This window comes from Nycticebus coucang, chromosome 14 (genome assembly GCF_027406575.1).
Source record: "Nycticebus coucang isolate mNycCou1 chromosome 14, mNycCou1.pri, whole genome shotgun sequence".
Taxonomy (NCBI): domain Eukaryota; kingdom Metazoa; phylum Chordata; class Mammalia; order Primates; family Lorisidae; genus Nycticebus; species Nycticebus coucang.
In genome coordinates this window covers 60,637,246-60,664,099 of record NC_069793.1, presented here as the reverse complement: position 1 = coordinate 60,664,099, position 26,854 = coordinate 60,637,246, and the positions used below count along the sequence as shown (strand labels likewise).

Below are 26,854 nucleotides of genomic sequence, written 5' to 3'. Positions count from 1 at the left end.
GGTTTTGTACCTTTTGTTTGTGTCCTTGTGGTCGCGGCTCTCCTCAGCGGGGTTGATGTGTGTTCTTCAACCTTCTCACTTGGTGCTGCTTGAATCCATCAGGTTACTTGCTAAATTTTTGTCCCTTAACTCTCCTTCAGGATGGGAGCCTCTGTGGAAAGCTGGCTTCAGTTCGCCATCTTGTCTCTGCCCCAGTCAATATTGTTTTGAATGGAGTTAATTTTAAATCATTTCCACTCAGATCAGGAACCAGGCAAGGTTGCCTATTGTCTCCATTGCTTTTCAACATTGTAATGGAAGTCTTAGTCATCACGATTAGGCAAGAAGGGGTACCCATATAGCGTCAGAGGAGATAAAAATTTCACTCTTCCAGATGATATGATTGTATATCTGGAAAACACTAGGGATTCTACTACAAAACTCTTAGAAGTGATCAAGGAATACAGCAGGATCTCAGGTTACAAAATCAACACTCATAAATCTGTAGTTATGCTGAGACAACAGTCAAGGACTCTATTCCGTTCACAGTAGTGACAAAGAAGATGAAATATTTGAGAGTTTACCTAACAAAGGACATGAAAGATCTCTATAAAGAGAACTATGAAACCCTAAGAAAAGAAATAGCTGAAGATGTTAACAAAAGGAAAAACATACCATGCTCATGGCTGGGAAGAATCAACATTGTTAAATGTCCATACTACCCAAAGCAATATACAATTTTAATGCAATCCCTATTAAAGCTCCACCATCATACTTTAAATATATCAAAAAAATAATGCTTCATTTTATATGTAATCAGAGAAAACATCGAATAGCCAAGACATTACTCAGAAGTAAAAACAAAGCAGGAGCAATCATGCTATCAGACCTTAGATTATACTATAAATAGATAGTGATGAAAATAGTATGGTACTGGCACAAAAACAGAGAGGTAGACGTATGGAACAGAATAAAGAACCAAGAGATGAATCCAGCTACTTACCATTATTTGATCTTTGATAAGCCAATTAAATACTTTCAGAGGGGGAAAAGATTCCCTGTTTAACAAATGGTGCTGGGTGAACTGGCTGGCAACCTGCAGAAGACTGAAGCTGGACCCATACCTTTCACCATTAAGATAGACTTTCACTGGATTAAAGATTTAAACTTAAGACATGAAACTATAAAAATATTAGAAGTAACAGAAGGGAAAGAATTTGAAGTATTGGCCTGGGAGAATACTTTATGAGGAAGACCTCTCCCCCGCCCCAGGCAATTGAAACAACACCAAAAAATATATTACTGGGATATGATCAAACTAAAAATCTTCTGCACAGCCAAAAATACAGTAAGTAAAGAAAGCAGATAGCCCTCAGAATGGGAGAAGATATTTGCAGGTTAAGTCTCTGACAAAGGTTTAATAACCAGAATCCACAGAGAACTCAAATGTATTAGGAAGAAAAGAACAAGTGATCCCATCTCAGGGTGGGCAAGGGACTTGAAGAGAAATTTCTCTGAAGAAGATAGGTGCACAGCCTATAGACACATGAAAGAATGGTCATCATCCTTAATCATCTGAGAAATGCAAATCAAAACTACTTTGAGATATCATCTAAGTCCAGTACGATTAGCCCACATCACAAAATTCCAAAACAAGAGATGTCGGCATGGATGTGGAGAAAAGGGAACACTTCTGCACTGCTGGGGGGAATGCAAACAGTCCTTTTGGAAAGATATTTGGAGACTACTTAGGGATTGAAAAATAGAACTGCCATTCAATCCTTCAATTCCTCTACTAGGTATATATCCAGAAAACCAAAAATCACTTTATAATGAAGATATTTGTACCAGAATGTTTATTGCAGCCCAATTCATAATTGCTAAGTCATGGAAGAAGCCCAAGTGCCCATCGGCCCCTGAATGGATTAATAAATTGTGGCATATGTACACCATGGAATATTATGCAGTCTTTAAAAGAGATGGAGACTTTACCTCTTTCACATTTACATGGATGGAGCTGGAACATATTCTTCTTAGCAAAGTATCTCAAAATGCAAGAAAAAGTATCCAATGGACTCAGCCCTACATTGATAGTAATTAAATCAATTTCTAGCTTTCATATGAAAGCTATAACCCAACTATAGCCCAAGCAGAGGGGGAGGGAGGAGAGGGAGGGAAGAGGAGGGGGAGGTTGGGTGGAGGGAGGGTAATTGGTGGGAACACAACTACAGTACATTTTACCAGGGTACATATTAAATTTACTAAGTGTAGAGTATAAATGTCTTAACACAATAACTAAGAAAATGCAGTGAAGTCTATGTTTATGTTAACCAGTTTGATGAAAATATTTCAAATGGTATATAAAACAAGTACATTGTACCCCATGATTGCATTAATGTACACAGCTATGATTTAATTAAAAAAAAAAACAACTTTCTGTGCTTAAAATGTTCTCATCTTATATCCCACAAAGCCTTAAGCAGAAAGAAACAGCTTTGACTAAACATTAAAACCATAAATTACCATTAAAAATGGCTTTATTCTCATTCCCTTCTATGTATACAAACACATGCAGAGATAACTGTACATGGCATTATTCACTTATTGATTTGTCATCATATAGGTTGTCTGATGGAAAGCTTCTACTCTTTTTCTTCCTCTTATAGAGTTGTCTTGATTCTCACACCACCACTTTTGACTCTAAATAGTTTAAATATCACCTTGAGATAGATACCACACCATTTTCTTAAAGTTATTTCAACAGAAAGGTATCAAGGGATTTAGACAATTAGGGCTGTTCAGCACATATATTGTAAGATTTTGAAGTTTTTTTAATCAAGATCCTGACCACTCAGACCAAACTGCACTCTGCTCACTGTATTGATGTCCAGCAATTAGGTATTAAAGGACATATAAAGGAGGGAGGGATGGAGACAGTATTATGGTTGTTGTTAGCAGCAGGCAAATTGGAGAAAGGTTTGGAGAAAGTGCATGGAGATTCTGAATGTATACCAACTATCATCAACAGTACAAGCTTGATTTTGTCTACCCATTGTAAAGGCAGAGGTGTCATAAAACATTGGATTTCTGCAAGATGTTTATTTCCCAAATTTCAGGTTTCAAGTTAGTGCCATTTTTCATGATGATTGCAGATGCCTATATTGTCTCTAAATAAATGACAATTTTGGAAAGGCTGAAAGTCAATATGAATCACCAAGAAGAAATAGCTAGAAAATACTCCTGAATCCTGCTCAGAACACTATGCCTCTCACCTTCCCTCTCCTTGGTCCTCAGAATGAGATCCTTAGTAACCTGCTTCACTCCCAGAGTGACTTTGGTATAACTGTGTTACCCAGTTGAGACAGTCAACCTACTTGGATGAGCCTACTGGCATATGGTGAGACAAATCCAGGTTGTAAAGATTCAGGAGAAGGAAACAAATTTATTTTCCATGTGAGAATAGACAACAGATTTTATGAGGTGAGAATAGACAACAGATTTTATGAAGGTTGTTCTTTTCAAATAGTGATCTTTGTATTTAATGTTACATCAATGTACCTACTCACAGCATGAGTCCAGTTTCTTTAAAGAAAAGTAAACTTACATAATATTGAAAGCATTTTAAATTAGTGTTGAAAAAAGTATTGCATAATTTGTGGTTAATATGATATTTTTTGGCATTAGTTGGATCTTTGAGAGGCTTGTGTGTTGGAGTATGAGAGCTAAACTTCTTGGGTAATAATGTACCCAGTTTTAGAAATTAAAATTATAGCTATCGAGAGGAACCATGATGAACATAGATAGGATGTAACCTCACACTTAGGATATATATTCTTTAGACTGCTGCAAAAGTCATCTCCCAGATATATTTTCTATCCTCTAATTCTGGGTATCCATACTTTCCATAATTTTCCTACTTGCTTCTGGTGTGTGGATACATAGAGTTAATTGCCCAAATGAATTGAGAGGAAGTGAATAATGATCCTATTTTTTAAAAAATATTTGTGGCAATTTGTATGCACTAGTGAAATACTTGTCAAAAATGCATTTTGAAATCTAGCTTCTTTCCACAGTAATTGTTATGATTATGCATGGATGTGTTTAAATATGTATGTGTAGTATTATAAAGTTTATTATTTTTCTCCATCTATAAAGTTTATTATTTTTCTCTATAAACCATCACATTTAATGCAAAAATTAATGCCATTAATATCTTGGAAGAATATACTGAGTTATATATATAAACCATCACATTTAATGCAAAAACTCCCCTTTCTTTTCAGTTTCCATTTCGTTATAGCTTGTGTTGGAGAATTAAGGCTCTCATATTTGTTGACTGGAGATAGTGCTTTGGAAATTGATAGAATTAATAACTCAGTCATGTTGGTTTTCATTTTATTCTCTCCTCATGGCACAAACATATGTTTCTTTATGACTTTTCTGTATCTTCACAGAAAAGAAATATTAATTCACATGTAAATAATATATTTAACATCTCAAAATTTTAAAATATAACAAGGCACATAGAATACATAAAACAAAAATTGTAAGAAATAAAATGCTCAGGAAAAATAACTGATTTTAGTTTATATGTTTGTATGTGGTGATGTCTGTAGCATGCATGTTTAAAATTCATCAACAGAAATTTATAATTTTTTTACAATTAAATATACTTATTTACACAAAAATGTTCTACTCTATAACTTTTAAGGTGCCTGTAGCTATAATTTTCATGTATTTGTGTGTATAAAATATAAGTATTTTTTGATCAAAAATTTTAAAAAAGTTTATTTATATATATACAAATTGGTGAAGTTCTATTGATTTAACAGTACATTTTGAAAGAAATTTGAAAAACATTATGTATACAAAGTACAAAAATAAAGAAAATGAGAATTTTGTTGCAAAAGGAATTTTTTATATCATAAAGTCATAGTCTCATATCCATAATAAAATTATAGGACTTTGTTAGCCTTGTAATAATTGATATAAGTCCATGGTAGTTCTGTTAAACAGAAAATTGAGGATCAAAAATTAATAATAAGAAAATTATTTTAAAAAAAAGAAAACCAAGTATCAGTTACTATGTTGTGATTATACAGATTCCTCATTTTTCAGTTTTATTCTGTACAATAGAAATACGAGGGAGATAACTTCAGTTTTTTTCTATTCTTTTGCTTAAGAATATCTGTGTCAAACATGGGGCATAAAATAATTTGGTACAATCAGCTTTAATTGTGCAATGTAATTCCTGTCATCTATTACTTCTCTAAAGCATCTTGAGCCAAAATTAATCCTCTTTCATTTCTACTCTGACATTCAAATTTCCTCCTAAATTTTACAGTAATTTTCTATTTCCCAAATTTGTTTTACATATATTGTGCATGTTTTTCCTTATGCAACTTTTTATTGTATATCTATAGTGTGTATATAAAAAAGTAGACACACGTATATATATAATAGTCACTATAAAATATGTTCAATGTACTGTACAGTTAAAATAATTGAACTTTACCATCCAAACCTAATAGTTGGTTTGCCTGACACTTTACTTTTTTCTTATTCTCTTTGGTTTTCCTTTATTTTCTCTATTTTATGATGAGAATTTTATTTAGAAATTTATAATTTCTGGTAATTCATGAAGTAGACATTTTAGCTTTGTTCCATCTTATGATTTCTTTCATGCTAAGAAATAATATTTAGATAGCAGTGTAATAATTCTTAAGTCTGTTATGAAATGTCAATCATTAATTCAACAATGTTTTCATTGATTTATTCAAAAACATTTATTACCATGTAATATATGCACTATTTTAGTAGATGGTGCAAATATAAATGTAATAAAATATATGCAAACAATAAAGATTGTATGATATTGGGGTTGATTACAAAATATAAGAATACTTTTATTATGTTTTGATATTAAAATTACAAAAAGGATTGACTTTATCAATAAATACATTCCTCAACTGTAAGCCTACCACTTTATAATTATAGCATATTAGCACAATTTACAGCATGGCTTTCTATCCCTTCCAAGAGACCATTGCATCTTCCTGAAAAAGGGATAATTGAATGTAGATTTTGTAGGTCAAGAGTGAGGAAACAAAAGAAGAGGATAGCAAAATCACAAAGCTAAAACATCAGTGTGATGGGAATGGGAAATAGTTAACAGCAACTGAAGAGAACAGTGATCTGGAAGAATTTAAATCATGCTCCAACCTAAGAGCATTTGTTTTCTCCTCTTAATAATAAGTCACTAGTAGTATACATTTCTATCTACTCCAGAATCCATCTAAGATGTTATAATGACACAAGAGGTCATTAAAGAGTACTCTTATAGTATATTAAAGAGTACTCTTATAGTATATTCATCCTATGTTGCTTTGTTATTTCTAGCGGAAGTTGCCTTTGCGGTATCTGATTTTTCTTCATTGTGAATGTATAGAGGTAAAACAGGAATGTATTTAGAAAAACTGGAAAAGAAACAAGTTCCTATATTTGATATGTGCAATAATCTAAGCAATATTAGATATCACCTTCTGATATCTCCAAATGTGCTCTGGGAAAACTTTAACAAATATTTTGAATGCATATACATCAAGTCTGATGAAGGCCAGAGACATCCTATACAGTGGCAGATTAAATGCAATATTCATGTTTAAGTGTCATGTTCCCACTACTTTTCTTCTACTCAATGCCAACACCTGTAGCAGCTGTTCATACATTCTTCTAGAATATAGTTTGGAATAATTGGAAATCTCAGGAAAAAAAGACCTATTAACACTGATAACGAAATACCGATTCCATACATCAAAGAGATCTTTACAAGAGCTCCCTCAATAAATCCTTCCTCTTCGTTCTCACTCATTTCTCAGAGGTTCGAATCAGCATTCTGAGGCCTACTTATTAAGCCTGTATTCCCACTCAAAGATTACCAGACATTTGAGAAACAGTCCCAATATAAAATATAAAAATAGTTAAAAAATCAGTAATTATAACATAGATGTTATTGAACTACATACATAGAGCAGGTAATATATTTATCTAAATAATAATGCATTAATTTACCTTGGCTCCTAATATGTATAATGGACTTCTACTATGTGTGCTAAGATGAAAATATCCATGAGGTTCATGTCAAGACTCCATCCTACGTAGACTCTATAATTTTAATCCACTGTATTTTTTTATATATTCATTATCTTTATATTATATTCTTACTCTTTGAAATATGGAAAGGAAGAAATAATAAATAGCACATGATTGTTAACAAGCATATTATGTTTTTGTCTTAATAATAATATGTTGATAAATTAATATATCAAGAAAATATATTAATTATAATATACCTCCTATGAAAGCATTAATCATAAACTCATTTGTATATCTGTGTGTTATTTTGTTTCTTTTATTTTTAGCTTTGGTGCTGCTTGTTATAGTGTGGCTGACTAGACTGCTCTAAGATTATAAATATTTCCAAATAGGAAAAAGCCCTAACCAAGTGATTTTAAAATATAGGATTTCCAAATTATATAGCTCTCTTATAGTTCATGGAATTAGACAGTCTATTATCATTACTGTATGTCTATTTCCTTCCAATAGTTATAAAATATTTTAATGAAACTAAATAATACATCAGTAATTCAGAAATCTAAATAAAGAGTTCTTTTCTATATACTGTATAATATAATCTTGTACCAAACATGGCTCTATGCATATTTGTATGTCTATTCTGAATCTTTATAATGGGTGTCTTAAGACACCAAGTTATTAGCAAAGCCAATCTTAAAAGTCCAGGCTGTGATATCAGATTGCTTTCAACTTGTCTAGCACACATGACTTACAACAAGGAAGATCTTGAAAAAGTATTGATTTTCACTAATGGTATATTCTTTGGTTATGAGAATATACAAACATATATGGCCCACATAATAGAGTTTTAGGGATGGTTATTTGAATTAACTTAGAATGCACAACCTACCACAGATCCTATTTCATAGTAAATACCATATAAATGTAGATAGATGGATAAAATAATTAGGATGCTGAACATCTAAAATATCATGATCCTGGGTGATTTCCTTTCAAATATTATCATGGAGATAATTAAGAATAATAACGTTGAGTATTTTTCTTCTTAGTGAAGGATGCTCCAAGATCTCAGAGATCCCAACAGCTCTAATTTCCAGGTCTCTGAGTTCATCCTGATGGGATTCCCTGGCATTCACATCTGGCAGCACTGGCTCTCCCTGCCCCTGGCTCTGCTCTACCTCTTAGCTCTCAGTGCTAACATCTTTATCTTGATCATCGTCACTCAAGAGGCAGCACTACACCAGCCTATGTACTATTTCCTGGGCATCCTGGCTGTGGTGGACATGGGCCTGGCTACCACCATCGTGCCTAAGATTTTGGCCATTTTATGGTTTGATGCTAAGGCCATCAGTCTCCCTGAGTGCTTTGCTCAGATGTATGCCATACATTGTTTTGTGGCCATGGAGTCAGGTATCTTTGTCTGCATGGCTATAGACAGATACATAGCCATTTGCCAACCACTACGGTATGCATCAATAATTACTGAATCTTCTGTGATCAAAGCAACTGTGTTCATGACAATCAGAAACAGTCTGTGTCCTATCTCAGTGCCTGTGTTGGCTGCTCAGAGACACTACTGTTTCCAGAATCACATTGAACACTGTCTATGCTCTAATCTTGGAGTCACTGGTCTATCTTGTGATGACAGGAAAATCAACAGTATTAACCAGCTAATTCTGGCTTGGACCCTCATGGGAGGTGACTTGGGTTTGATAATTTTATCATATACCTTGATACTTCACTCTGTGCTGAAACTGAATTCAGTAGAAGCAGCATCCAAGGCCTTAAGTACCTGCACTTCTCACCTCATCCTTATCCTTTTCTTCTACACAGTTATCATTGTTATTTCCATCACTCATAGTGCAGGAATGACAGTTCCCCTCATCCCAGTTCTACTCAATGTGTTACACAATGTCATTCCCCCTGCCCTCAACCCCATGGTGTATGCACTCAAGAATAAGGAGCTCAGGCAGGGTTTGTATAAGGTGCTTAGGATGAGTGTCAAGGGCAACTGACATAGAGAAATGATTTTCATATTTAGCCTTTATATTCATCAATCACTGTAAATGGCAGAACAATTAGGAAAGAGAAATGCAGCAGCAACATTTCTTGTATGGTAAGAAATCATTGGCTTTAACTGAATTTTGGAAAAAAGAGATGGATATAATATTTGAAATCCATGGATGTGAACAAAAAAAAATCTGTATTTCAAACTGTAACACAGTGATGTTGTTTCAAAGGTTCCAAGGAAAAGCCAGGAGGAGTATGCCTTTCAATTTCTTACCTGGTTGCTTTTCCTATTAGTTCCATCAACGTTAAATAGAGCATATGTTATGTTAATTCTTTTTCTTAGAATTGGAGAGTTTTATTCACTTTATTTGTTATAATTTGTATAGGAAAAAATTTACTTATGCAATTTGGCTTTTGTATTCTAATGCATCCTATACTTTTTGTCATGGGCAAAAATCTTGAATAGTCATTTTTCTAAACAGAGATAAGAAAATGTCCAACAAACACATGAAAATATACTTAACCTCATTATTCATTGTTCAAAATGCAAATTCAAATCAAAGCCACGATAAGATGCAACTCATTCTGGGCGGCGCCTGTGGCTCAGTCGGTAAAGCGCCGGCCCCATATACCGAGGGTGGCGGGTTCAAACCCGGCCCCGGCCAAACTGCAACCAAAAAATAGCCGGGCGTTGTGGCGGGCGCCTGTAGTCCCAGCTACTCGGGAGGCTGAGGCAAGAGAATCGCTTAAGCCCAGGAGTTGGAGGTTGCTGTGAGCTGTGTGATACCACGGCACTCTACCGAGGGCTATAAAGTGAGACTCTGTCTCTACAAAAAAAATAAATAAATAAAAGATGCAACTCATTCTAAAATGTTTAGTTTTTTATTAAAACATAAGTTGTACATATTGGCAAAGATGTGGATAGCTTCTAATTCTTGTATAAATCTGCTAGAAATGCAATCTGGTGTAAAATAAAAATCTGGAAATTATCCAAAAAGTTAAGCACAATTACTATGTGACCCAGCAATATAACTCGTAGGTATATACCCAAAATAATTTCGAACAGGTGACATGTTAAAACAAAACTTGCCTAGGAATATTTGTAATAGCATGATTAGCCAAAAAATTATAAAAGCCTATATCTTCAGTGGTTACTAAAAGGGAAAGCAAAATAATGTATAAGTTATACAAAAGATTATTATTCTATCACAAAAAAGAAATGAAGTACTGGTACATGGTGCAAAATATATAAATTTTGAAAATGTATTAAGTGAAAATGCCAGAAAAAAGTCTACCTATGTATAATATGATTATGTTTAATGAATCTATCTTTGGGAGTAGCCACTAAATCTCTATAAGGAGACTGTGGGAAGGAACTGCTCCAGGGGATGTACCACTCCATCCCTGTGAGTGACCTAATGGCTACAATATGATGCTGTTCTTGATCTAGCTCTTAGCAAACTGTGTATAGTCCTGGGAACCAGAAGCTTCAGAAGTAAGCATTAGGGAAACTTAGGTCATGGATTGGGAATCTGGGACTCAAACAAGGGATAGGCTTCTATAACCAGTACTGAGATGTGAGCATGGTGTGGGATTTTGCTTCCAGCACTAAATTGGGCACACCCCTATAGGAACTGAACAGGATGAGAGTTGCAGTGGAGGCTTGATCTTGAGCCAGGGCTGAGTTACAGGCTAGGTGTGAACAGCTCATACTTATTGAATAGCCAGATCAGATGCCACAGATAGGACAACGGAGGGAGCCCCACTGGGACTGGGAAGTGGGAGGCAGACAAGTTCCTCTGTCACCAATGAAAGCTGTGACCTCCGGGACAACTCTGCCCCATGGGAAGATGTCTGTGAAGAAGTATCCACCCCATATTCAAGCATTTCATCAGGAGCCTAAGGATGATCCCATATTCTGTCACAGCTCGTGTATGCACTCACCATTGGAAGGGCAGAGTACAAGCTTGCCCCATCTGATTCTGCCCAGCTTCACTTTCCCCACCAAGACAGAGTGTGGGATCGAGGCTTTTGGATGTCCACAACCAATCTATAACCTAGGATATTTGAGTGTTTCTCCCAGGGGCAGATGTGAAGCATAAACACTCTATCACTACTACGCAGTTGTCTCCTACCTACAAGTGGCATTTTCTGGCCTGGACTGCAGCCTACACAGATCATTCCAAGCACTGCCAACACAAATGCACAATTCTTGGAAAACAGAAGAGCATCTTACCACTACTGCTACTGCTATCACTTAAACCACTTGGTTTCTCAAGAGCTTCAGAGCCCACTCACCTTCCCAGTATAAAGGCACTACAACAGCATCAGAGAAAGCCATGCAGAGGGCTAGAATTGGCTTTCCTATGACCACCAACACAGGGGCCATCATACCTTGCCCCAGGTCATAAGGAAAGACAGAGTTAGCTCATTACTACTACCACTGAACCTTGAAGGCAGGCCCATATATGTTCCTGTCCCCACTCCAACTTTACTGCAGCCCCTTTGAATAACTGCATCCTAATACACAGAAGGAATCACAGATACCACAGAGGCTATTTATAGCAAAATAAATCACATTAGACTTTTCACTATTGCATGCACCCAGAACCAAAACCAAAGGGCTATACTCAGCCAACATAATAGTCACATCTTCAAGAAAAATGTCTTACGCTAAGGAAAATAACTTACAAAAGGAAGTAATTGTTGTACTGTATGAAGAGAAATCAATGTAAAAACACAGAAAATGAGAAAATAAGGTAATATGACAGGTTCAGAGGAACACAATAATTCTCTAACAGCGTGTCTTCACCAAAAAAATAAATTCTTTTGGTTTGATGTAACCATGTGAGATTGTATAAAAAAATCAACACATTGTACCCCACATATGCATAAATGTATTCATGATCTATGTGTATATGACTTAATTAAAAAACAAAACAAAAAGAAATGCTTTAAATTCCAAATAAAGAATTCAAATACTGATTTAGAAGAAGCATAATGAGATACAAGAGAAATATGAAAACTGATACAAAGAATTCAGTGATTCAATTTAGAGGAACTGAAAAATTTATTGACGGAAGTACAAAATATATATAAAGGTCTCAATAATTGACTGGACCAAGAAGAGAGAATCAAGGTATTTTATATTTTGAAGACAGGTCCTTTGAAATACTCCAATAAGAAAAAAATTTAAAGAAAAAAATAAAGTCTTCAAGAGTTTTGGAACTATGTAAGCAGCTAAACTTACAAATTAATGGTACTCCCTGGGGTGAAAAGAGATTAAAAAGCTTAGAAACCCTATTTAATGAAATAATAGATGAAAAAAATTCCTAAGTCTAGCAAGAAATTTTGACTTCCAGATATAGGAGTCTCAGCAATTCTCATAAAAATACAATATAAAAATGAGCTTTGCCATAGTATATTATAACCTGACAGTTCAAAGCACAGTGAAAGAATGAATTCTAAAATCAGTAAGACAAAAGTGCCTACTCAAGTATAAAGGAACCCCATAAGAGTAACAGTGGCACTCTCAGCAGAAACCTACAGGCCACAAGAAAATGGAATGACATATTCACAGTGCTGAAAGAAAAAGAACCTGATTGATCATGATGCTATGTGTAGCAAGAATAAGACCCATAATTATGGAGAGTTGGCTTTCTCATTCAAGCAAATGCTGAGAGAATTTCTTAACACTAGACAAGCCCTAGAAGAAATTCTCAAGCTGTTCTAAATTTGGAAGTGATAGGATAATATTCGCCAACATGAAAACACACAAAAGTATAAAACTTACTGGTAAAGCAATCACACAAAAGAAAAAGAGAACAAAATTAACTGGAACCCTTAAAAAATTCCACTGAACCAAAATAGTCAGAGGAAAAATTTAAAAAATGAAAATTCATAAAACACCTATAATTCAATTAGCAACATAATAAGATAAATAATCAAATATTAGGATTAGGCCAAAGATGGTGGCTCACTTCTGTAATCCTAGCACTTCAGTAGGCTGAGTGGTAGATTACTTGAGCTCAAGAGTTTGAAACCAGCCTGCGAGAGAGCAAGATCCTATCTCTGCTAAAAATAGGAAAAAACTAGCTGGGTGTAGTGGCAGGCATCTATAGTCCCAGCTACTTGGGAGGCTGAGGTAAGAGGATCTCTTGAGCCCAAGAGTTTGAAGTTGCTGTGAACCATCATGACACCAGGGCACTCTACCCAGGGTGACAGAATGAGACTCTTTCCACAAAAATTATCCTACTATCCAAAGAAATATGTAGATTTAATTCATTCCCCATCAAAACACCAATTTTACCTTTCACAGAAATAGAAAACAACCTAAAATTTATATATAACCAAAGGAGAGCCAAGGTAACCAACACAATCCTTACCAAAAGAACAAAGCTGGTGGCATGATACTACCTGACCTCAAAATATACTATGAATCTATGGTAATCGGAACAACATGTTTTTTGTTTTTGTTTTTGTTTTTTTATAAAAATTGACAACTAGACCAATAGAACAGAATAACGAATCCAGAAATAAATCCACATATTTAAAATCAAGTGATTTGTGACAAAGGTGTCAAGAACATATATTGAAAGGACACCCTCTTCAACAAAGGTACTAGGAAAATTGAATATCCATATATAGAAAAATGAAACTGAATCCCTATCTCCCACCATATGCAAAAGTCAACTCAAGATAGATTAAAGATTTAAATGTAAGACGAGAAATTTTAAAAATTCTAGAAGAAAACATATAGAAAAACACTTAGGACATTGGTTTAGATAAAGAATTTATGGCTATGACCTCAAAAGAATAGGCAACAAAAACAAAAATGGACAAATGGGACTTACTAAACTACAAAGCATCTTCACAGTTTGTAGAAATTTTCAGGAAGAGATAAACTTCTGAATGCATGAAAATATTTACAAATTATTCATCTGACAAGGGACCAAAATCCAGAAAAACATGGAACTCAAACAACTCAATAGAAAAAAAAAATCTTTTTAAAATTATTTCTTTCAAAAAGGCAACAATAACAAAAATAAATAAATGGTACTTAAGTTAAAAATCTTCTGTACAGCTGAGTAAAAAGTAATTAAAGAAAACAGACACCTTCAGGATAGGAAAAGGTATTTGAACACTATGAATCTGACAAATGATTGATAATCTACAGAGAACTCAAATTAATCAACAAAAAAGAACAAACAATCCTATCTACCACTGGCAAGAGACATAAACAGAACCTTCTCTGAAGAGACAAATGGCCAACAAAAACATGAAAACATGCTCATAATATGTAAGAGAAATGCAAATCAAAATCACCCTGAGATATCACCTAACCCCAGTGAGAACTCACATCACAAAATCTGAAAGCTGCAGATTGGTTGTGGTTGTGATGAGAAGGGAACACTTTTACACTGTTGGTGGGACTGCAAACTACTACAACCTCTTTGGAAAGAAGTACAAAGAATCCTCAAAGAACTCAAAATAGATCTTCAATTTGATTCTGCAATCACATTACTATGTATCTACTCAGGATAAAAAAAATCATTTTATCATAAGGACATTTTCTCTAGAATTTTTATTGCAGCTCATTTCACAACTGCAAAGATATGAAATAAATACAAATGCCCATGAACCCATGAATGGATTAAAAAATTGTGGTATACATATACCATGTATTCAGCCATAAAAAAGATGAGGGCCTTAACATCTTTTGTGTTAACTTGGATGGAGTTGGAGAACACTTTCTTTAGTGAAGTGTCAGAACAATGGAAAAGGAAGTATTCAATGTACCTAATACTACTAATATGAAGCCGGTAGATGAACAAATACATGCCCATGCAAGAGAAAAACTCGATTAATTAAAGTTGGGAGAAGCAAGGTGGAGGGAGGGGGGATCTTAGAAGGATTGGTGTACTCTCACCTAATAGGCACAATGTAGGGGCACATGGCACACCTCTTGGGTGAGGGGCACAACTACAACTTGGACTTTACCTAACAAATGCAAACAATGTAGCCTAATCATTATTAATTTTATATTAGTCTGAAATTTTAAAATAGTAGACAGAGGACATGAATAGATATTTCTCAAAAGATGATATGCAAATGGCTATGAAGTATATTAAAAATGCTTATCTTCATTAATCATCACAGAAATGTAACTCAAAACTGCAATGAGATACCATCTTACCTCAGTTGAACAGTTTGTGTTCATTTTCAAACATACATGCCCACACGAAAGCACTTACACAAGGTATCCATAAAGTTTGTGTGAAATTTACTGTTAAACTATTTTAACATACACGGAAATTATTTACTGATTTATATATGATTCATAAGCAGTAAGAGTAAAAACTTTCCACTCTTTTTCCCCTTCCCATAGAGGTAATCTTGATTCCCACACCAGCATCTGTATGACTAAATTTCTGAAACATCCCTTTGGTTATGTAACACACATTTTCCTTAAAGGTTCAGTTAAAAAGTACAGACAGTAATGAGTTTGGAGACTGAGGGTCATGCATTTGCTAATATTTTAGAAATTTGATGCTGTTTGACCAAGTCTCTGAACATATGGACAAGATTGTGTTCAGGTCACTGTTTTGGCATTCAGAAATTAGGTAATAGAGAGTATGTATTGAAGAATGCAAGGGCTAAGGGATGGGAAAAAAATCATGCAAAATGAAGGCGGGGTGCTGAGAGGACTTTTTCATTGTTAGTAGTAGATAAATTGGAGAGGGGATTTGTTAAAGTGCACAGAGGCTTTAAATGTATAGAAATTGATTATTATATTCTTAGAAATGCAGTTTGATTTCATTTATCCAAATTGAAGGGAAAAAATGTTGTGACTGATAGATTTATGTTGGGAAATGATTACTTCACTAATTCTCAGTTTGCAATTTAGTATGACCTGTCATGGATATTATGAATATATATATTTTTTATAACCAAATGGGATCATTGGCAGTTGTGGAAGTCATGTATGAATCACCCCAATCGCAAGAAGAAATAGCTAGAAAATAGTTCCTGATTATGATCAGAAAAATGTTCTTTTATATCAATCCTCCCCTTGTGCCTCAGAATGAGAGCCTAATTTTTCTTGGTTCATATCTAGAGATACTGTGTGTAGGAGACTGAGCACCAGGCATGTAAGAGCGGTCACCGGTTCTTGAGGGAGACCCTGGGAGGGGGACAATCTCCAGGCCAGCTTGAAGGTGTTTCGCAGCCCGGAGACAAGCCCTCAAGCAACTGCATGCATTAATGAGATAAAATCAGTCACTCATTAGAAAGCAGGTGTTGAACCTTGAACATTTGTAGTGCAACAGGGTGGGAGTCGAGCCTATGGGGAAAGAGCACATAGCGATCATTAAGCATGGAGTCATTGTACATGCCCCCCCCCCACCTGTTGTATAATGTTTCAATGAAAGAACATGACAGAGGTTACTCAAGGCTTCCCTGCACCTATTGGAAGTCCACCTCTTGCAACCATTTGTACTTCTATCTGTGTCCCTGCCGTTTTCTTCGTGTGGTGACAGGATGCCACAGTGGCATGGACAACTGTGTTTAATTCATTTTAGATAGCAAACCTCTTTGGATGAGCCTACTGTCATAGTCAAAAAAGAATGTGGGCTATAAAGACTAAAGATGACCAGCCAAGAAAACCAACTTATCATCTATGTCAGCAATCTCCAACCTTTTAGGCTCCAGGGACCAGTTTCATGGAAAACAATTTTTCCATGGATGATGGGAGTGGGGTAGGTTTTAGGATGATTTGAACACATTACGTATATCATGCACTTTATTTCTAATGATAATCTGTATTTGCAGCTGTTTCTCGGGGCTAGTATCACCACCTCAGCTCTACCTCATATCATCATACATACATACATACATAGTTTACAGGAAGGTCTGGGCTCCTAGGAGAATCTAATGCCAGGGATGATCTCACAGGAGGCAGAACTGAGGCAGTGATGCAAGTGATGGGAAGCGACTGTAAGTACAGATGAAACTTTGCTTAGGCCCCTCCACTCTCCTCCTGCTGTGTGGCTGGTTCCTAACACTGGTCTGTGGCCGCATAGGTGGAGACTTCAGGTCTTTGAGGATTGGGATAAGAATAGACAACAGGATCAGGATTATGGAAGTTACCCACAGTTTAACTATAAAATAAGTGAATACTTACTGTGCATGTTAGGATTGAGGATACATTATTAAAAAAAACCCCTCTAAGATAAAAAGATAACTTATTATATTGATTTTCTAATAATGGTAGAAGTCTGTGAGATCCACTGAGGGTGTTTTTATTATGTTGGTTCTCAACCAAACCTGGAAGAATATTGGTCTTTGGGCTGCTGAAAAACTGAATTGGAATAAAATTTGTATCAAAAAAAATAGACAACAGGTACCAACATTATACTTTATAAGTGATGATATTCCTATCTTAATGCTCCTGCTAAAAGAAAAACATGTGTCCACTTTCTTTGCAGGTCAACTAGGTTATGATGTTTTGAAATCATTTAAAATTTGTCATTCAACTCCATCCAGGTAAATACAAAAGATGTAAAGTCTCCATCTTCTTATGGCCGAATAGTATTCCATGGTATACATATACCACAGTTTATTAATCCATTCTTCTAGGTAGTTACCTAATAATGGAATATGGGATCAAATGGAAGGTCTACTTTTAGCTCTTTGAGGATTCTCCATACTTCTTTCCAAAGAGGCTATATTAGTTTGCAATTCCACCAGCAGTGTGAAAGTGTTCCCTTCTCTCCTCATCCATGCCAACATCTGTAGCTTTGGGATTTTGTGATGTGAACTATTCTTACTGGGGTTAGGTAATATCTAAAGGTGGTTTTGATTTGCATTTCTCTGATGATTAGGGATGGTGAGCATTTTTTTCATGTCTTTTTTAGGCCAGTCATCTGTCTTTTTTGGAGAAGTTTCCATTCATCTCCTTATCCACAAATAAATGGGATTGTTTGATCTTTTTCGTTGATTAATTTGAGTTCTCTAGATTCTACTTATCAGCCCTTTGTCAGATTCATAACATGCAAATAGCTTTTTCCTTCTGTATTTACCTGAATGAAGGTATAGAACATTCTCCTCAGTAAAGTATCACAAAAATGGAAAAGCAAATATCAAATATACTCTATGCTAATGTGAAACTCGTAGATGAAAAACTCCACATCTACAGTATAGAAAAACTCAATTAAATTCAAATGGGGGTGGGGGAGAAGGGAGGAGGGAGGTGGATTGGTAAACTCTCCTCCGATGTGCACAAGGTAAGGGTACTCAGCACACCTTCTGAGTGAATTACAACTTGCACTTTATTTAACAAACACAAACAATGTAACCTAATTGCTTGCACCCTAGTATTAATCTGAAAAAAAAATTTTAAATGTTATATTTACTTTCTGGTTAATACCATATAACTTATTATCACCTTGTGTTCTTAACTGAGAGATTTCTAAATGTATGAAAGGTGAGAACTAAAGTCCTTCTGTATAGATGGAGCTAGTTTTAATAATTAATTCCATAGATACATAAAAAAGACACAGGAAAGAGATAAGTAGCATATTTGATAATGCAAAAAAGACAATTGCAGTGATTTTGGTTATTTTTCTTGTGGAAAACTATGTCACACCTAGAGATGATGTAATTTGGTAAAATTAGCATTAATTGTACTATGTCAAGCATTTCATTCACTGTTTATCACAAATGATCTTGATTTATCATTTACTTACTTGGATTTTTACTTCAACATTAATATGTATTTCCTTCCAAAATTGGGAATCTGTTTTTGCCTTGATTGTCTAGTGCATATTTTGTCTATTATTTTCTTTGTACATTATATATATGCATACATATATACAATCACTGTGAAATATGATTAATATTTAATATAGTTTAGTTTAAATAATTTACCTTTATTGCTTTGCTTGCCATTGTATTTTTTGCCTGCTTTCACAGGATTTCCTTATTATTCACCATTTTATAGTAGAGATTTTTATTAGAAATTTACATTTTCTAATGGTTTATGAGGTACGTCTTTTAGTTTTATTCCTATTGTTTGTATTTTATTTCCTTCATGATTTCTAAGAAATAATATTTAGACATAAATGTAATAATTTTTAAATTCTATTTCATTCATTCATTCATTTACCCATTCAAAAAGACTTTTTGACATTCTATATATATATAGTGTCTTGGTAGGGCTGAAAGTATAAATATGCATACAGTATATTCCAATTTTAAGTGTTGTCTTAAATTATGGCTGATTTTTATATTACCATAAGGTTAATAAAAAAGTTTGATTCCATCAACACATATATTCTTTACCTACAATCCTGCTACTTGTGATGGTGAAGCTAATGCTAGCTATCTGGTTTTTTATTATTTAATTTTTTATTTCTTATTTCACAAAAGTGTATATGTATCCTGTACAACTTGTTTTAAAATATATATTTATCATGGAATGACTAAATCAATATAATCTATGCATTACTTTTCATTTTTACTTTTTGTGGTAAGAACATTTAAAATATACAACAATTTTCAAGAATACAATACATTGTTAATTATGATCACATGTTGTACAATAAACCTCTTAAACTTATTTTTTCTGATATGACTGAAATTTTGAACCTTCTTGACCCCTTCCCCAACCTAGGCCTATTACTTTTCTGTTTAAGCCATATTAGGAGGATTTAGAAGATAACTTTCTTTCATTTCTAAAAGAAAGTTGAATGTTCTTGAAGAAATGAATGATTAAAGGTAGATTTGTTGAGGTGGAGGGTAAGAGCCCCAAATACTATAGAATGAAGGATTCCCATTTTTACTACCTAACAGGGCCTAACAAATATAGATTCGTTCATTTAGCCATGTAATTAATTTTTGTTTTACTCATACCTTTTGACTTGAATTATATTAGTGCCTAAAATGCAAAAAGAAATATATATCCAGCATATTAAGAGATAGTATGTTCTAGGGTTAATTAAACACATGTGCAAACAAATAAACTAACTTATAGTGGATTGTGGTAATGTAGTATATGTAGCAACCAAGAAGAAGGAAGGGTAAGTTTTATTTTAGGCATTAGTTGAGCTATTAAAAATGTACACAGACATGGAAAATGAAATAATGAACAAATGAAGCATGAATGAATGAATCAATCATCTCACTGATTGGTTGACATTCAAATGGGAAAGTCACACCATGTATCATGTAGCCTCCACAATGTGACTCCTGGAGTACTAAGCCTACAGATAAATAAGACTTGCGTGTACATCCTAGAAACTGTGGTGACGTTAGATACTTTTTGATTAGATACACAGAAAAAAATGTTTTTTAAAGTGAATCCATAAAGTGAAATTTAACTTCAAAAACAGACAAGCCTGGAAAATGCTCAATATCAAGGATTACCAATAAAAATAAGCAACTTAAGGCCGCTTTCAAAAGGTTAAAAATATATCTTAGATAAATATCTTCAAGGAAAACTGTTATAAACCCACACTAACAACTTGATTAAAACTAGTGATGCAATATTTGTCTTTCTGTGCCTGGTTTATTTCACTTAACATACGAGTTCGTTAATAACAAGTTAATAACGAGTTCCAGTTCCATCAATAATGCTGCAAACGACAGAATTTTAGTCTTTTTTATGGCTGAATAATATTTCATTTCATATGTATATACACACTAACTTTTCTTTATCCACTCTTTTGTTGATGAACCCTTAGGGTAGATCTTATACCTAAGCTTTTGTGGGTATTACTATAATAAACAAGAGAATGAAAATATTTATTTGAAATATTGATTTCTTTTTCTTTTTCTGTCTTTCTTCTTCTTTTGTCTTCTATATAACCAGTAGTGAGATTGCTGTTTTCACTTGTGTTTGGAGCTATAAAAGTGGATCTCATGGAGATAAATTTAGATTGGTGGTAATCAGCCTAAACAAAGGCTAGGCAGGGTAGGGGAATGAAAAATAGATTGATTAATGAATACAAAAATACAATTAGAAAGAAAAATATATAGTGTCTGCTAGTATAGTAGGGTAGCTATAATTAACAATAATTCATTGTATGTTTCGAAATAGCTAGAAGAGAAGTATTTGAATTCTCCCAATATAAACAATAGATAAATGTTTCAGGTGATGGATATTCCAATTATCCTGATTTGATCATTATGCATTGTATGCATGAATCAAAATATCACATGTACCCCAAAATATGTACAACTATTATGTATCAAACTTTAAAAATTTAAAAATAATACATATATTTTTAAAAACTGGTGTTAAGAAACAACCATTCTACTCTCTGTTCCACGAGATCAACTAGATTAAGACATTCCACAATGTTTACATATTCCAAAACATCATGGTGTACACAATAAATACATACAATGTTATTTGTCAATTTAAAATAAATTATATCTAGCTCACACCTGTAATTCTAGCACTCTGGGAGGCTGAAGTGGGTGGATTGCTTGAGCTCATGAGTAAAGACCAGCCTGAACAAGAACGAAATCCTGTCTCTAAAAAAAAAAAAAAAATAGCCAGATGTTCTGGTGAGCGCTTGTAGTCCCAGCTACTTGGAAGGCTAAGGTAAGTGGATTGCTTGAGCCCAGGAGTGTGAGATTGCTGTGAGTTATGACACCATGGCACTTTGTGCAGGGGAACAAAGTGAAACTCTGTTTAAAATAAAATAAAATAAATTACATCTAATTTATTAAAAAAACTAGTGATGAAAAATAAAAGGGATACTTACTGAGATATAAATCCAGAGTTAACTATACATTTCCCCAATATAGTTTCAAAAATTATACTCTGAAAGTGACAATTAAAAAGTAAATATAAAATACTAAATAAGCTTCTTCTTTGTTGTTTTTCATTCATCTTTCTTCTATCTAATTTTTGTTGTTTTTAATCACCTTGCACCCTGGAAGAACTTTGTGACACTGTCTCGGATCTGCTTTGTCTTTACCCCATAAACAATGGGATTTAAAGTTGGGGGAAGAAGCAAATAAAGATTCGCCACAATAATGTGAAGAGAGGGGGGAATAGTATGCCCTCCAAAACGGTGCGTAAAGAAAGTGAAGAATGCTGGAACATAGGTGATGATGATGGCTGAGATATGAGCAGTGCAGGTGCTGAAGGCCTTCTGCCGAGCATCTGATGATGGCAGGTTGACCACTGCTCGCAGGATCATAGTGTAAGACACAGATATACAACATATATCAAACACGCCAATCAGGAGAGCAACCATTAGGCCATAAATAACATTGACTCTGATGCTGGCACAGGATAACTTTACCACAGACATGTGGTCACAGTATGTATGGGTAATGATATTGCTTTGGCAGAAGGGCAAACGCTTGACCAAGAATGGAAAAGGAATCATCAGCAACACACCCCTCAGGAAGGTGGCAAGTCCAGCCTTGGCAATGATAGGGTTAGTGAGTATGGTAGCATAGCGTAAAGGGTAGCAAATGGCCACATAGCGGTCCACTGCCATGAGCATGAGCACACCAGACTCTACACCTGTGAGTCCATGAACAAAGAACATCTGAACTAAGCAAGCACTGAAGTTAATTTCTTTGAGCTTGAACCAGAAGATGCAGAGTGCATTGGGTAGTGTGGTGGTGCAGGTAAGGAGGTCAATGAGGGAGAGCATGGCCAGAAAGAGATACATTGGATGATGTAAGGACTCCTCATAATAAATGAGATACACAAGACCAAGATTCCCCACAAGGGAGATGATATACATCATGCAGAATGGGAGGGAGATCCACACATGTACTCTTTCCAGACCAGGAATGCCATTAAGAATAAAATATTGGGGAGCTACATATGAATTGTTGGAAACCAGCATGATTACTTCAGTAAAAGAACTATATTTTTCCAGAAGTTTCTGTTTGAAGTAGAGGAATTAAGAAATAGAAATTTGGCTCCAATCTTCCTTACAAATGCAAGCTTAAATTTAGATGGTAAAATATTTATTGGTATGAAAAATAGTACCAACAATTTGAATAACAGTGTTTATGAAAATATACAATTTATTGACTAATTATATTCTAGGTCATATTTAAAAGTTTTATAAAATATCTAAATGAAATTATAAAGCCATAAACACAGTTACAGTGTTCTTTTTTCTTTTTTATCAAATAAAGATGAAACAGGCACAGAGAGATTAAAGTTGGTTGTCACACAGTAGGTTTGGAAACAGAAATGGTATTCGTGTACAACTCCAACACTCATGCAGGATCCTTAATAGGCAATGCAAAAACAATACAGCTAGAGGGCTGGGCATGTTGGCTCATGCCTGTAATCCTAGCACTTCAGGAGGACTAGGCAGGCAGATTGCTTGAAGACAGGAGTTCAAGACCACCCTGGGTCACATAATAAGAACCCATCTCTACAAATAATAAAAACTTAGCTGGGCACAGTGGTGTGCCTGTGATTCCAGCTACTTGGGAAGTTGAAGCCAGAGGATCACTTGAAGCCAAGAGAGTGAGACTACAGTTAGCTGTGATCATGCCATGGATCTCAAGCCAAAGAGACCTGTTTCAAAAAAAAAAAAAAAGAAGAAGGAGAAAGCTGAAGGCATTACAATACAACCTGATATCAACATGCACTACAAAGCTATAGTAACAATAACTGCATGGTACTGACAACAATATAGACCAATGAAACACAGTACATGATCCATAAATAAGTCCACCGACCCATAGCCAATGGATTTATGACAAAGACTTCAACTACTCCAGTGGGGAAAGGACAGTCTCCTCAATAAAACAGTGCTGGGAAAATTGAGTATTCACAATGCAGAAAAATAAAACTAGACCCTTTTCTCATGCCATCTACAAAAATAAATTTAACGTAGATTTAAGACAAATGCTATATACTTATCTTAACAAGTCTTCCTTGAACATTGAGATGGAATGACACTTTCTTTGCAAAGAACCATGCTTTCTGTAGTTCAAGATGAGGTACTAGCACTGAATTTCCTGGTTTATATTCAGGATGCTTAATTTGCTTTCCCAAAACTACTAGTGATTAATTCAGAATAAAATCTAGGTTTTCTTAACTCAGACTTCAGATCTGTTCCACTAAGCCAATTAATTGGCTTTTATAAAGTCACTTTATGCAGAAGTTGGGGACTAACAAGCAGTAGAAAGTGATTTAGTCTCATTTATTTGACTTTGCATGTATTTATTTTCTTGTTATTCTGTGGAGGAAGAGGAGGCATCATGTTTCTAATTTGGAAAACACTCCTCTGCTTACTTTTCTTCCTTGCCAATCATTCCAGTCATTTTCCAGGAAGTAGCAAGTGGATTTCTTAGAATGATTTATTTTTTTTCCAAAGGAAAGGGTAATTTGGTTACAAATACTATTAAGATTTACCCAAGCCTCTCAGCTTTCTTATTTTTCCATGTGGTTCAGGAGAAATAAAAAAGAGAGCATATAGCTATTAAAAGTACAATAAGGACAACTAAATAGCATACCACGTCAAGATATGCTGAACCTTACCACTGTACCATCACAATTTCTCTTTTCTCCTTGGATAACAGGTTCCATTACCAGAAATAGGTGTCAGAGCCTCCACGATTTGGTGGAAAGTGTGGTGACTGATGCTATCTGCTGAGTCTTCTTTTGTTTCTTCATCCCATTTGAGATGGGCAGCCCTTTGACACAGTGTAGGAAGAATCTATGGCTGCCTCTGGCTGTATAGAACAGAAGACAGGCTCCTTTGAATTATCACTTGATCTTAACCTCTATCAAAATTTGGAAGACTCAAGTATGGCTTGGATTCTAGGAAAGCCAAGGAATCTCCCCTTTTAATTATCTTTTCCCTTTCATGCTATGCTTCTCTAGTGATGCCTATAATGGTATTTTTTTGTTTTTTCAAGGAAGTTAGTAGACACCAGGACACGGAGGAAAATCCTTTCAGGCATCTAAACAACCCAATCCCCAATCCCTTGGAGGAAAATGTCAGGAAAAAGCTGGATCCAGAAAAGAGACTTCTAGATTTCCTGATACTATTTCTTCTTTACTATTATTGTTTTGAAATGTTTTTCCTGAAATATCACATCAAAACTTTTAGTGATTATGAATAGGGCTGCAATAAATATTCTGATACAAATATCTTTGTTATGATGTGATTTTTGGTCTTCTGGGTATATGCCAAGTTCTTAGTAAAGTGTCTCAAGAATGGAAGAAAAAGTACCCAATGTACTCACCCTTATTATGAAACTAATGTGGGACCTTCACATGAAAGCTATAACCCAGTTACAACCTAAGAATAGGGAGAAGGGGGAAAGGGAGGGGAGGGAGGGGGGAGGTAGGTGGAGGAAGGGGGATTAATGGGATTACACCTGCAGTGCATCTTGCAAGGGTATATGTGAATCTTAGTAAATGTGGAATGTAAAGGTCTTAGCAAAATAACTAAGAAAATGCCAGGAAAGCTATGTTAACTAGTGTGATGAGAATGTGTCAAACAGTCTATGAGCCAAGTGTATGGTGCCCCATGATCATACTAATGTACACAGCTATGATTTAATAAAAAAAAAATAGAAACTTTTAGTGACACAAAGTACCATCACTTAGCTTGAATGTTTCCATTGTATGGACTCTAAATTAAACAAATACCATTTGTTAAATTAAAAAAATCATTAGTATCCATCAAGTTTGTGATAGATAGTACATCCTTTGGCACTTAGCAGAAAGAATTTCTGTGTGTCTTCCCTGGTGTTTTCAGGTTTACCATAAGAATAAATAGCAAATTTGCATACTTACCTAAATACTTGAATATTTATCTACCTATCTAGGCAAAAAAAAACCCTCACTAATACTTTTGATTGTCTATATAGTCTATTTACTGTATTTACTTATTTAACATTTAAATAAACTTATGAATTTAACTACATTCTTTTTTTTTTTTTTGTAGAGACAGAGTCTCACTTTATCGCCCTTGGTAGAGTGCCATGGCATCACACAGCTCACAGCAACCTCCAACTCCTGGGCTTAAGCGATTCTCTTGCCTTAGCCTCCCAAGTAGCTGGGACTACAGGTGCCCACCACAACACCCGGCTATTTTTCTGTTGCAGTTTGGCCGGGGCCGGGTTTGAACCCGCCACCCTCGGTATATGGGGGCAGTGCCTTACCGACTGAGCCAAAGGTGCTGCCCTTAACTATATTCTTATAATGAGTCCGCCATTCAATATATCTATCAAATTTATCTTTTATCTTACCAAGACATAGTGCATACAATATCTTCCCCAAAATACAGAATTCTACACAAAATACTAGTGAAGCACATCCTCATTGTTCTTAAACCAAACCAGATTTGTTTGAAATCACCTTCCTTTCTTTCTTCTAACCTCATATTTCCTACAGTTTTTCCATGATGATCATAATCTGGGGATCTGTGCAAGAACAAATTGCATTTATCCTATCACTTTACTTGGCGAGATGTTTCAGTGTATGAGCTAAATCTGCCACCCATGTCATCCTATGAATGAGGACAGTGCCTGGATTAAAAAAGAATACTCAATAAATTGGGGCTGTGTTGCGTGAAACAAGTTGTGGGACTGAATTGAAGAAAGGAGAGGGAGAGAGGAAGGGTGGGCTAGTGACCCAGAGGGAAAAATTTGTAGCTATTTGTCTTTTCCTGATACAGAAGTCTTAAGTCTGATATTATCTGATATTTTGCCTTTGTATTACAGCAGGTAATTTGGGGGGAAACAATAAATATAATGAGAAGAGCTC

The 26,854-nt window shown here is 34.9% G+C and overlaps 2 protein-coding genes across 2 annotated transcripts; one reads left to right on the top strand and one right to left on the bottom strand.

Annotated features, from left to right (window-relative positions):
• Positions 1 to 8,129: 8,129 nt before the first annotated feature.
• On the top strand, positions 8,130 to 9,089 carry LOC128564434 (putative olfactory receptor 56B2). The gene has a single exon (XM_053559913.1). The coding sequence runs from the start codon at positions 8,130 to 8,132 to the stop codon at positions 9,087 to 9,089; it is 960 nt and encodes a 319-aa protein (XP_053415888.1).
• A 12,924-nt stretch (positions 9,090 to 22,013) lies between these two features.
• LOC128564433 (olfactory receptor 52N5) lies at positions 22,014 to 22,958 on the bottom strand. Its single transcript, XM_053559912.1, has one exon. It carries the CDS (start codon positions 22,956 to 22,958, stop codon positions 22,014 to 22,016), a length of 945 nt encoding a protein of 314 aa, XP_053415887.1.
• Between the last annotated feature and the right edge of the window lie 3,896 nt (positions 22,959 to 26,854).